Below are 13890 nucleotides of genomic sequence, written 5' to 3' on the forward strand. Positions count from 1 at the left end.
ATGGTGTGCATGCCCCTCCCCCCCACTCCCATTTCCGGCCAGCCGGGCCATGCTTGTGCGGCCTGCAGAGAGGAGTCACTGCCCTTGGACTCCTCTGGCTCTGCTCCTGGGAGGCAGCAGCGCAAGTTGGTGGGTGGCAGTGCTCTGTCCCCACCCACTCGTGCATACCCCCTAGCCGCTTTCCAAGTACCCCCGGGGGCACAGGTGCCCCCTGTTGACAACCCCTGGTCTAAGGACATAGGCAGACAAGGTTCTTTGGGTAAACGTACAGATTTTCGGTGTGCGTTCATTCTGGTACTCGCTTGTTTTTTGGTTTCTCCTACATGTTTTCCACCAGGACGTCCAGCCATAAGTTAGGATCCCATTGTGGTAGGCATGGTGCCAACACAAAACACAAAGATGGTTCCTGCCCCCGTGAATTTACAATTTCAGACAAAACAATAAAGGAATACAAGCTAGAGATGAATCAAAACACTGATCTGGGAAGATCAAGCAGACCTTTATGTTGCAAGGCAGTTCTTAGATTAGCTATTATACTATGAATTGGGTCTGTTATCTTGGTCAAGAATAAGAAAATTTGTTTTATTCTTTTTTTTAGAGAAGGTGTGTGATCAAGGTGAGTGACCACTTCTGATCCACCTTGAATTTCATATTCGGAGTTGAAAATGTAGGAAAGAAATGATCCCCGTGCAGTTAAATCTACATATTCTGATAAGTGGCTTTAAGAAAGAATTTCTTAATAAAGAAACCAAAAAAAAAGGATTTTTTTTAAGCTAAGAAAGTATGACTTGGATGAATAATCAATGGCTCGGTGTCTTGTTGGCAGCTGGCATCAAGTGGAGTGCCCCAGGGGTTGGTCCTGGGGCTGGTATTGTCTAATATCTTCATCAACAATCTGGAAGATGGGATGGAGTATACCCTCAGCAAACTTGTGGATGATACCACACTAGGGAGGGGGTGGGGTTGTGGGGGAAGTAGTAGATATGCTGAAGGGTAGGGATAGGATTGAGAGAGACCTCAACAAATTGGGAATTGGACCAAAAGAAATTTCATGACATTCAATAAGGAGAAGTGCAAAGTCTTGCTCTTAGGACGGAACAATTCAATGCACCAGTACAGCCTGGGACTGACCGGCTGGGCAGTAGCTCTGCAGAAGAGGACTTGGGGGTTACAGTGGACAGTAAGCTGAATATGAGCCAACAGTGTTCCCTTGTTGCCAAGAAGCCTAACACCATACTGGGCTGCATTAGTAGATGCATTGCTAGCAGATCAAGGGAAGTAATTATGTCCCTCTATTTGGCACTGATGAGGCCAAATGTAGAGTACTGTTAGTTTTGGGTCCTCCACTAAAGAAGGGATGTGGATAAGTTGGAGAGAATTCAGTGGAGGACAGTAAAAGTGGTTTGGGGGCTGGAACACGTGACTTCTGCAGAGAGGTTGAAGGAACTGGACTTATTTAGTGTGGAAAAGAGAAGGCTGAGAGGGGATTTAATAGCAGCTTTTAATACCTGAAGGGTGATTACAAACAGGATGGAGCTAGACTGTTCAGTGGTGGCAGATGATGAACAAGGAACAATGAACGGTCTCAAATTGCAGGTTGGGAAGTTTAGGTTGGATATGGGGAAAAACTTTCTTGCTAGGTAGATAGTAAAGCACTGGAACAAGCTACCCAGAGAAGTTGGGGCATCTCCATTCATAGGTTGTAAGGCCAGAAGGGACCTTGGAAGATCTTCGGGTCCCAGTGGCGATGTGTAGGGTGTGCACAGGGGTACACATGCACCTCCTGAGAGCACTGGTGCACCCCCTGACGAGCCGCGTTCACCACTTAGGCGACAGGCAGGGGTCAGGTGGGAGTGCAGGTGGGTGTCTCTCTATTTCCCCACCCCCCCGGCGAGCACCAGCCGGGGAGTGGCACTCCCGGAAGCCACTTTGAATCATATAAAATAGAAAAAGACTCCCTAATTTGTCTTCAAAATTGTATTTCCACTTGAGTAGTTTATATGGCAGGGGTTGGGAATAAGAAATAGAACAATTCATGGAATAAGAAACTTAAGAGATGGTTTTATTCCTGAGCACTATTACAAGACTAGAAATGGAGAAGGATTACACATAAACTTATAAAAGAACATAGGTCAAATATCTTGAAGTCTTTTCATTTTTTAACCTTTTTGTAGGCTCCCAATAAAAATACCCAAGTATCCTGGATTTTTGTGGTGTTCTGAATATAGGGCAAATCAGCCTTCCTTGTCATCAAGCTGGACTCCAAGCTGTAAATGAGAGAATCAGTTGTCATGTAGTCTTCGGTCTAGAGGGAAAGCATAATTTTCAATATATTCTTTTCTTTTGGTATTTAAGTAAACATTTCAGTTGTGATTGACATGATGCTGCATTGTTATTGACTGTCAATCTGATGAGAAACTGATATTAATTCTTAGTTCAGCAGTGTTATTAGCCTAGATAAAATTGTAGATCACAATGCAACCTTTGGCCTCCGATGTACTGATCAACATTTGCATTGGCTAACTTTCAGAGGTAAGCAGAACACAGGATACCTTAGAAACACTAAAACTGACTAAACTGTGGCCAGCTATCTTGGGGGAACAGACATTCAAGAATAGAAAAATAAAAAAGCATATGAATTTAAATGCTCATATAAATACAGCAAGAATAAAACAATGTCCACCTCTTTAATTAAAATGACTACATGTCAGTTTGCACAATCACAGAATCATAGAAATTAAGGGCTAGAAGGGACCTTGAAAGATAACCCCTCTGCTTTAGGCAGGAATACTGCTGAGATCATATGATCCCAGCAAGGTGTCTGTCTAGTCTCCTTTTGAAGATTTCCATGGTTGGGAACTGCACCACCTCCTTGGGAAGTCTATTCCAGACTCTGGTCACCCTTACTTTATAGAAGTTCTTCCTGAAACCATCCTCTAATAGTTTATGGCTAGGCGGCAGGTGAGAGCACTGGCCGGGTCATGAGGGTGCCAGGAGAAGTGGAAGGGGGGGGAGTCCACCCCCCGCCCCCCCCGTCGCTGACTTGACTGTCTGTGACTCAGGAGGCACCAGTTACCCATGTTCATGTTGCTGGTTACTTCTTCCCAGATGAAACACTTAGCATTTATCTCTATTGAACTGCATCTGGTTCCGCTCCACCAACCTTTCCAGTTTGTCCAGGTCCGCTTGGATTCTCATCTTATCCCCTAGCATGGCTGCTTTTTCCCATAACTTAGTATTGTCCACATACTTGGCTGGCGTGCTTTCCACATCCTTATCTAAATCATTGATAAAGAGGTTGAACATTTTGAGGCTAAAAACTGAACCCTGTGGGATACCACTGGCCACCTCCCTCCAAGATGATACAGATCCGTCCACTAACACTCTCTGGGTTCTCCCCCTTAGCCAGTTCCCAACCCCCCTGACTGTGGACTCTGCCATCCCCCAGTTTTTTTTTTTATAAGAGTGTCATGGGAGACCATATCAAAGCCCTTTTAAAATCCAAGTATATGAAATGAACTGCATCTCCCACATCCAAGCAGTTTGTTACTTAACCGTAGAAGGGGACAAGGTTGGTCAGATATGATTTGTGCACAAAAAAAACATGTTGGCTACCCCTCGGCATCATACCTTCTGCCACTATCTCACAAATGGACTTTTTGATAACTTTTCCCAAGATTGTACCTGGTATTGAGGTCAAACTGACTGGCCTATAGTTTTCCAACATCCTCCCTCCTCTCCTCCTTAGATTGGCACAACAGTGGCCCTTTTAGAGTCTGGTGCTGGTGTCTGTCTCCCTTCCTCCTCTTGCTCCCAGCAAACTGCCCTGTTTGCTCTTCCCCAATCGCTTGCTCCCTGGTCCCTTGGAGAGCCTGCTTTTAGGTTTCTCTCCTGGACTGAACTGACCGCAAATCTTACCTTTTAAAAATTTGATTATGTTTCTTTAATCTTTTGCCTCTGGTCCGTGAACTGTACATAGGACTGGGATACGGGAAATTGTAATTCTGCCTCTGCTATTCAGAATTTGGCTTTGGACAGATCATTAACCTTTCTGTTTCCCTAGAAATTTCATGGCTAATATCTACGACAGGAGAACATTGTAAGGTTTGGTTAACAAAGATCTATGCAGTATTGTATATGATCCAAGTCTTTATAATGGCTCTTCCTAGTGTTTTATAATAATGCAAATAGCACACCTGAGAATACTAAAAATACTTGAGTGTACTAAAAATGACATTACTTTCTTAGGGAACAAACTTGTTCATTTTTGTGAATTGGACCATACCAACTGTAATCCTATGACAAATTAGCAGAGCACAAGGTTTTAATCCAGCCAGTTTATAAAATCAATTCTCAAATCACTTTTGCAAGAGGCAGTGTTCTATATAACATTTTAAAAACAAATCCTCATTCATTGAAAGAGGCTGAGTGTTTCTTTGTTTTTCTATTTTTAACTCTCTAAATTATTTTTAAACAGTTTATCCACTTTTAAGAATTTCATTGCTGTGAAGTGATAACGTTGAGGTAGACGATAAACCAAATTGTTCACAAGAGACTAGTGACAGGTTTCCCAGTTGTTGTGAATTAGGTGGCTGCACTGTTAAATTTCATATGAGAGAGAGCAGCAGTGTTCCCTTTCCAGAGCCAGGGACTGTCAGTTAGGCTTGAAGTGAAGTGGGCATTGGTTCGCATTCACTTGTTTTACAAAAAGACATTGATATTTTTTGAGTGCTTCACAGCTTATTTTAGAAGAAGACCAGCTTCATCTCCCTCACCAGCAAAATAGGAATAGAGTCCTCTAATATAATAGATCTCATCTACTTTGCCACACCACCACCTTTCGCAATTAATGTGCCCAAACCGTGGCATGTCTATCCTATTTGCCCTATTCATTGAAGACACTTTTTTCCCCCAGGAGTCAGGAATAGTAATTTCGATACCTAATATTTATTTCACTGCTGTTTCATGCTTCCATCTGATCGATATATGGTAGCCCCTGTATGAGGTGACTTTTTGCATGCCAGTTCAAACTCTACATTGCATACTTACCAATCTACCTGGTGCAAATAGGTTGGATAAAAACTGTCTCTAAGAAGTCTTGCTCCTTTTACTATGGAGAATCCTGTGAGAAAAGTACACCTTGTGGATGCCCTCAAAATAAATGAGAACCTGCCACTGTTGATTTAGTGCTTTCACCAGCATTTAATCCACACAAGTTTATTTTAACCAGAAGTTTATGATATTATGCATTATATAGGTAAATGTACAGCTTTGTTCATTACATAATTTGTTTAGAATTTCACATATGAAACTGCACAAAATATGACCACTGAATACTGATTTTTGGGTGCCAGTGTCTACTGGGAGATGCAAGCTCTGAATTGTCCCCAGTTGTCCGTGATGTACGGCAAGGCATTGATCATTTTGAACAGGGATGTCAAACATGAGCTGTGGGCAAAATCTGGCCTGGAGAGCCAGGCAACCAACCTGCAGGCTCTGGCTTGATGGAGGACTTTCCTGTAGCAGCATCAAGGCTCCTGGACAAGACCCATAGTGGTGGACCCCCAGCAGCACCATAGCTTGTTCCCGCAGTGGCAGCCTTGGGTCTGGGTGAGAGCTATGGTGCTAGAGCCCCAGCAGCGCTGTGGGATAAAACCTGGTTGCTGCCATGGGAAGAAGCCGCAGTACTGCTTTGAATTTTGCTTACTTGGCTGCCAAGCACCTCAGGGAGGGCAGTGGTGCTGGAGCCTGAGCAGGATTGTGGGAAGAAGCCTGGCAACCCAGCTTTTTCCTGCAGGGAGTGCGTGGGATGCCAGGTTTTTCCCCCACGATGTGTGTCGGATCCAGCATGGTGGGTTGTGGGGTGGCCTTGGCGTTCTCTCTTTGCATTTTTTTAAAATTAAATGCTTGTGCAGTGCATGTATTAGTGTAATCTTCTGAAATATACATGTTATTTTATTAATAGATTCAGCTTGTTCAAAAGCCTGCTCAACCATGAAACTTTTATGTTTTGGGTAGTTAATTTGTATTTTTATTTTCCTTTGATGTCTGGGGTTTTTTATTTGTTTGTAAACAGACTCAGATCTAGAAAAAGATTTATTGTTTGTACGGAACGATCTCTCTTTTCTTGCCTTTTATTTGTTGAGACTCGGTTATGAATTTGTTAATCCCATATACCCAGTTAGAGCCAAGGGCTCTTTGTTCTAGTTAATATACAAACACACATGAATTTAAAGCTTTTTTCTCATAACTTAAAATGCAATATATAAACAAACAATAGATAAATGTGTATGAATACTCTCTTTTTCCTGCAGAGATATAACATACAGCATTTCCTTGGAAGCTGTGACGACACTGATTGTCTTCCTTTCCTGCCAGCTATTTCATAAGGAAATTCTGCGGGAGAGCATCATTCATAAATACCTGATGCATGGGCGATGGTATGTCACGTTCCAGCATTCTGTTCTATAGAGAGCAAAACAATTGTTTTCATGCCATTGTTAGATTGCTGGTTTGTGTTCGCAGACTGTTGTATATGAAGACAATGTAAGGAGAGGAAAACATAATAGGTTTTGACTGCAGTTTGTTGGCACTTCAAAAAAAGAAAACATTACCAAATGTTACCCCAACTTCAGTACAGCTTTTAGTTTGGATACCAGTTACCCGCGTTGAGGATAACTGTGTTGTATCCATATCAAACTTGATTAACTTCTTGAAACTTTTTAATTTAAACAAAAAATCTTTTTGATTATTTAGGGGTTTTCCCACACTATTCCTTGTTATAGTATTTGTCTGCCTCAGAAATGATGCTGAAATTAGCCTTCTAGCACACCTGAGGGAAGGAAGCATTAGCCGTACTTGAAGAAGGTGAATGGTTTTGGAGAGCTCAGGCAAATGGTTCTGAATTCTTTTAAATGCTTTGGGTTGTGATGGTTTTAACATAGTTAGGTTCAGGAACTCTCATCTCTCCCACTAAGGCTAGGAATAGATATTGCATCTGTCAAGGAAAAGTTGTGCCTGTGTCTGTTCTGGAGCAGAAAAGTCCCAGGACTTGCATGTATGCACATCACCTTTCCAATCAGGATTTAGAGAGTGACTGAAGGTACTGCTGCTTTTTTGCCATTGATACAGGAATGCAATCCCAAGACAACCATTCAGATGCACTTTATGATATCCTGGGACAGATTGTTAGCGCTTTTTATTCTATGAACTCTTTTTAGGGTTTATCCAGTAACAGTAAATATAGACATCTGAATGATTGCACTTTGTTGCAGGGTAAAATGGTTTCTCCAAGGACACATGTAACAGGCATATTGAGGTGAAGCCAGAAACGGTGGCTGAATGATATAAATTGGTCCTAGCCACGCTCAGTAGTTGGAGAAATTACTGTCATTACCTGTTTTCTATAGCTGAGGTGCAGAGGAATAATAGTAATAAGTATAGTGCTCCCTGTCCTCTTTGCTCCTTAGTAGATGATGTTGCAGCAAATTAATGGGGATAACAACAGTTTAATAGTCAGACAAATCCATAATCCCAAGCCTGCAATTGGTTTACACACAGAGTCCCAGTAAGTTCAGGGGAGCTTTGGGTGGGTGCAGGTCTCCACCCAGACTGAGCTACTTGTAGGGTTATTATTTTACTGGTAACAACATAGGCTTTAAATTGAAAAACCTCACCACAGTTCAGGTTTCTTTTTCTAACCTGAATAAAAGGTGAAAAATGAATGCTGGGATTACTTGCTGTATAGTGTAAGAGTGATGTTGCAGCTCTTTTATTGAACCAGCAGTGTAGGTGGGATAGAGTTAGAGTTAGACAGGCTTTTGAATGCAAGACATTCTTCCTCAGGTCTGAGTGCAAGAAGCCAGGCTATGTCTTGCTATGTATGGAAAGCTGCCACAACACTCACTCTTTCTGCTTGCTCCTTGTTATGTTTTTAATGGGAGATTTGGACCAGATGTCAAATCAATACATGTTAACTATCCTTCAGATGAAGAAGGTGACCTGCATCAGAAAAGAAGCTTTTTAAAAAAATCTAAAAACCTGGCCCCTTTTGCTCAAGAACAGAGACAGAAACTCTGTCAAATTTTATGGTTTTTGTTAGAGAAAATGACTGTCTTGTTGCAGAAGCCCAGGCTGAGAGGTAGGAGACTTGGAATACTTCCTTGGCTTTGCCACAGATTCTTCATCTGACCTTGGGCAAAGCAGTTAACTTAATTGTGCCTCAGTTTCCTCATTTATAATACCAGGAGGGCCTAATTCAGTAAGAGCTTCAGGGATCTTTAAGTTATGTAGATGAAATGGACTACGTATGTGCAAAGCATTATAATTCTGAGTTTGGTTGTACATGTGGTTTCTGTCTTGTGCATTCATGCTCACATACATGTATATATGTACATATACACACATTTACATCACTGCAGTTTCCAGGGTCTCATGTAGAATGATAAATATTGAATTTCTTTTTCAGTCTCCCATATACCAGCAGACTTGTGAAGACATTGCTATATAACTTCATTAGACAAGAAAGGAGCCCTCCCCCAGGCACCCATGTCTTTCAGCAGCAAACAGACGGAGGAGGATTGCTTTATGGAATTGCATCAGGGGTGGCAAGTGAGTCTTTCCTTTCCTATAATTACTACTCAAACCTGCACAGGGTGTTGCATTTTGTGCAACTATTTTTGTATGCATGCAGTTTGTTTCCTTTCCAGTGGCAGAAGTTGCAGTAAGGAGGAAACTGGAACAGGCTTTCTTATGATTTTACTGAGCTGGGCTATCTCCCTTGGAGAAAGTGGTGGAACAGGGCAGTTTCTTGGTTTAGCATGGTTTTTCTACCATTCTTTCAACTTCTCTCATCTTTGTCTGTCTTTATCTGGACTCTTTACCAGATGAGCAAGTGTGTGGAATGATGTCTGTCCAACTAGCAGTTCAAAGCCTCCTTGGCTTTATGCTTACAGTGAAGGTTAGGAAGCAAGTTTGAAAATGCAAGGCTCTAAACACCACAGTGGTTATTTCTTCTTTTAAATCATGCTGCTGCTGAAAAACCTATCTGAATTCTGGTTACCTTAAGGTTTTCCTCAAAATATAATATGAATCATGTTCATAAGCCCTCCCTGTCTCTGGGTGTCTGTACAATATGAAGCAATTCTGTCTCACCAGTAACTGCTGACTTGTTAACTTCAATGTAGCATGTGTTAGGAATGTCTTCATGCACATTTTTATTTTCCTCAGTTGTCTGTGTGTGTTGAAGAAATGTAATTTAAAATAATTACACCTGCATCTCTGCCAACTCGCACCTTTTGAGATGTAAAATATTGACCATAATCTGGCTGACCCTTTAAAACCTAAGGTTATATTAATCAGGGATGATAAAATAAAATTGAATAAGGAATAACGGACCTGCACAGTTAACTGTATTCAATCACTTGATGAAGCCAAGGGAATGGTGGCCTACAAATTAGTTTTACATTACCCTGCTCTCACTGTTTCATCACTGCAAGGTGGATAGATGAAGTACCATATCGTTCTGATTAGGTCTTTTGCTGATTAGAAATTCTGTCTGCTGAGAGAATATGAAGACTCCCCTCTCATCTTACATAAGAGTAAGGGTTTCCCTGTGCTGTTTTTGATCACAAGTTTCTGTATGTCTGCACACTGTGTTCTGGGTGGCTCTTGCCCTCTTCCCCCGGGAGGTTTGTGTTTCATTGGTATGCGTGTTGCATGGTGCATAAAATTCTCTGGGATGAGTGGTGCTATATATTAGGAAGAATAAAATACATTTTTTTATTGCTATCTAAGAAAAATATTGCAGGTCCCCTTTTTTAACTAGTTAAAGGGGAGACTGAGTGCATTGTTATTGGAATGTAGGTTATTATTCTATGTTGTTTTATAAAATCCATTCAGTGACTGCTTCTCCAAAGGGGTATTAAAGTTCAGGCCCTGAGTAGTTTGCCAGAAAGTATTTTACAATCCAACTGTGACAATGCATCTGGATCTCCTCATGGAGGCAGTAAAAGAGCATGTCTTCTGAATACAATGTACAGCCCTGAATACATTGCAGCTTACATGGAAGAAACAGTTATGTGCACTTTTAACCATTAGCATGCACCTATAATTTCTTAATTTCAAATTCCATTTTCAGTTTGCTTGTGTAGAAATATACAGAACATTAAAAAATGTTTAAGTTGTGCCTTTTAGCATAGGTCTGTCCAAAAGCAGCTGTTTCCACTGCTGTATATACATTTGGCTTTTTTAAAAATAATCTAGTGTTTATGTATACATACTGAAATTTTCATTGAAACCATGTGAATTCTGACATCTGGTCCTTCATTTTAACTTTAACCTACTTTCCTTCCTCTTTTCAGTGATATAAATCATAGCGAAAAATACCCTAAAACATAGTTTTTCCAAAACCAAGATAAGTCTTTGTGTAAGTTTACACCCCTGCCTTTATGACAAATGAAAAGCAAACTTTACTGTACTAGTCTTGATCCCTGCATTAATTGTAAGGTGACTGCATTCTTTTAGCATTCTTTTTTAGGCTTTTCAGTTTTCCAGACCATTAACATTGGAGCTTGCATAGGAACTTGTTCTCTGAGCCTGTCAGTTCTAGAGAAAGGCATGTTTGAAAACTACGTCAAAATGCTGTACAGATGCTACTCCCCTCCAGGAATGTTTTGAGCACTGTTTGGCTTCCAGAGTGGGCAAGAACAAGCCATGTTCCAAGCTATTTTCAAAATGTGCCGATATGTGGAATCACCACCTAAATAGGAGAATTGTGCAAAATCTGGGGTAGCCCTATGTGGTGAAATAGTACTTTGAATTGGTTCCCAAGCACAGCTCATATGGTGCGTTTTTAGACACGCTTCAGTGGTGCAGGGCAGGGGGATGCTTTAATTAAAGAGCCCTCAGTGTCTCATATATCAGAGTCCCCACGTTCCAAAATGGCAGCAGAGGCACTTAAACGAAAGCTTGCCGAGGAAGCTCGAGATGTGGAAGGTCCTGGAGCGCTCTAATTAGCGTGCTCGATTAATTGAGACTGCTCTGATGCGCTGTAATTACAGCATGTTGGAGCAGCCTCCCTGCATGTCTACAGTCACCCATGCAGACTGGCTCCGAGTGTGTGGTCAGTAAGATTACTGAAACATAGTACTGAGGTGGGTGGGTGGGTAAGCTGGTGTGTGTATTTTGTGTAAAGCCCTTCCAAATTTCCACCATTAAATTTCTTCTGCTGCTGCAAAGCTGTCATGTCAACGTGCGAATCGCTTCACTTACTACTTGTATTCTGTATCAAGTTCACATTTCTTGTCCTTAGCTCTGAGGTTCAGCACAAGTGTGCTCCTACCTACATCTGTTCTCATCTCCTCCTACGCTCCCTCCCCCTTCACTCCTCCTCACCCATTCTTCTAACAGCTCCCTTGGCATCCTCCCACACTTGATGAAGGCAAAAGCAAGAAATCACCTGGAACATCATTCCTTCTGGTGAATTAAATCTCTCTTCTTCATTTGCAGTTTTGCTAGACCCCTTTTTCCATCACAGGATTTTTAATGATTCACCCACGAAACAAAGAAGTGCTTATCTGGTCCTTTAAAAAGAAGTTTAAAAAATGTTCTGCCCAGCCTGGGATTAACCAGTTTCTGATGGTTGTTTAATAGATTTTTGCCAGTGTAGACTGTTACATCTTTATTTGATATGGGCACATGGTGTAATTCAGAGTCAATGGAATAACAGTGACAGTCACTTCAGTCAGTTGCTAACATCTCTGAATTAGGCCCTTGGTGCCTTGACAAAATATATCAGCAGAGCAGAGTGATTACAAGGTTTGAAGATGTAAATATACATTGTTGTTTTATGAAGAAACTAATATTGATGGTCTGCTTCATTTTAAGGGATTTGCAATTGGCATGTGCGTAAGATTGAAAAGACCTAGATGTCATTTGTCTGTAGAATGTCTTTGTTTCTAAAAAGACAGGCAGAGTGATGCAGAGAGTACAGATGTTCTCTTTTAACATGTTTCCTCTGAAGAGATATTTAAAATCAAAATTATTTGTTGGCATGTCATAAACTACTTTTCAGATAGAATGGCTAATCCATTTAAGAGAAACATGGATACAAATCTGATTTGAAAAAGCTTTCAAAATACTTCTTAATTTTTAAGAGCTCTAAGATGAAAGTGTTCAGTGGTTTTTACAATTAAGCTATATATTACATGGCCATGCACAACATGATATTGTTTAGATTGTGGGCAAAATAGATCAGTCAGTCATAATAATAATGTAAATATGCACACGTTTATTATAAAAATGTTTGTGTAGATGTAATATAAGAAGAAATTATGTTTGTTCCCTTTCATGTCCAAAATATTTTTAATTGGATTATGCTCCCAATGACTTCAGATGTCAATAATAAAATGGCTGTGGTGTTTGGAGAACAGTTTTCTTTTGGAATTTTCTGCCTTTGGTACTTTATAGGGTTATTCTTTGCCTTGTTTAAAAATAGCTGGATCTAATTCTTCACTGTCTTGTATCTTTTATAATCATTAATATATGTGCAAAGTAAGTATGAAATATGACTAATTGACTGGTGCATTTTATTCTTACAGGGCATAGATGTAAATGACTATAAAAATGCAGTTACAGTGCGGGAAAATAGGCCTTGTCATATTATTGACAGCTAGGAATTCATGCTTCAGGTGCTTGGCAGGCTCACTAAATAAATGTAGCTCTCTTCTAACATTCACTGATTTTTTTTTAATATATATTCCTTGTTTCTTTATATTATAGCATTTGTGTGTAATCCTATTTCTTGGAGAGAAGGTTTTATGGACAAGTAAAAAATATAGGTTTTTTTTTTAATTGACTTTACCATAAGGAGTGGCTAAACAAAACAGATATGTTAGGGCTGGTACATTTTTATGGTACAGTTTTTTAGCAAGACTGTTATAAGATAAGAATATTTAAATTCTTTCTTTTGAAAGAACTGAATGAGTGTACAGTTCTCAATATATAAATGGTTATCTTTTGCAGTTAAATTGCTCTAATAGTAGTTTCTAACCATTTTTGATCATATGTACTCAATCTGTATTATTTGGAGGCTTGTAAATGTAATGAGTAGAATGTTATGACCTAGAGAAAATCATAGAAGCCACAGCTGAAAATGACCTATTAGGTCATCTAGTCAATCTCCAAAAGTAATCTAGGCCACAAAAATACTATTGTGGTATTAATATAAATTGCTTAATTCAGTTTGCAAAGGTCAACAGCTATTCTGTATCTGCCAATGATACTCTTCAGTTGGAAGTAGGCAAACATACCAGACTTCTAGTGACTTGGCATCATTGAAGTGTACGCATCACTCTGCATTATGTCAGGCAACATTAGCATATTAAATAGCATCTGGCCACCTATTTTGAATGTATATGACTAAAGGTGCACAATCCATTTTCCTTTTCAATACAGTTTCCTTAATGAGTGTATTTTCAGTCTTGTCTCAACATTTCACAAGCAAAATCAGTTTAATACCTTGTGTTTTTACAGTAAAAATTAAAAATGGAAAGGGTATTGCATAGTTTGACGGTTAATGTCCAAATTAAAATATGTCCAGGTAGGTTGGCCTTAATAATTGAGTTACTTTAATGAGGAAATCATCTGTTGTTGCTTACTGCATCAGCCACACTATTTTCCACCTTGACTATTTCAGCCTGAATGCTGTTGATGTCTTGAAAAGCTTTACTGTGCTGTTGCCATGTCTACCTCTTTATCAGGACCTGTCTCTTGGTGTTGCATCTAAAATGTTGTCCTGTCTCTTTCTCACCTGCTCATGGATGTCTGGCTGTCAGCTCAGGCCCAAGCTGGCTAAAACAGCTGCAGACTCCCCGCTCCCCGCCCCCCCCC

At 40.3% G+C, this 13890-nt stretch overlaps 1 protein-coding gene across 2 annotated transcripts in view; it reads left to right on the top strand.

Annotated features, from left to right (window-relative positions):
- The window catches only part of DYM (dymeclin), a 373790-nt gene that overhangs the window by 90661 nt on the left and 269239 nt on the right, over positions 1 to 13890 (top strand). Inside the window, exons 7-8 of one of the 2 annotated variants that reach the window (XM_006030025.2) lie at positions 6315 to 6440; positions 8468 to 8610. In XM_006030025.2, coding sequence (XP_006030087.1) covers positions 6315 to 6440; positions 8468 to 8610 — 269 coding nt within the window. The remainder of the gene's footprint in view (positions 1 to 6314; positions 6441 to 8467; positions 8611 to 13890) is intronic. The other variant, XM_025211554.1, reaches the window with a different exon arrangement.

The sequence above is a fragment of the Alligator sinensis genome, unplaced genomic scaffold (genome assembly GCF_000455745.1).
Source record: "Alligator sinensis unplaced genomic scaffold, ASM45574v1 scaffold1204_1, whole genome shotgun sequence".
Taxonomy (NCBI): Eukaryota; Metazoa; Chordata; order Crocodylia; family Alligatoridae; genus Alligator; species Alligator sinensis.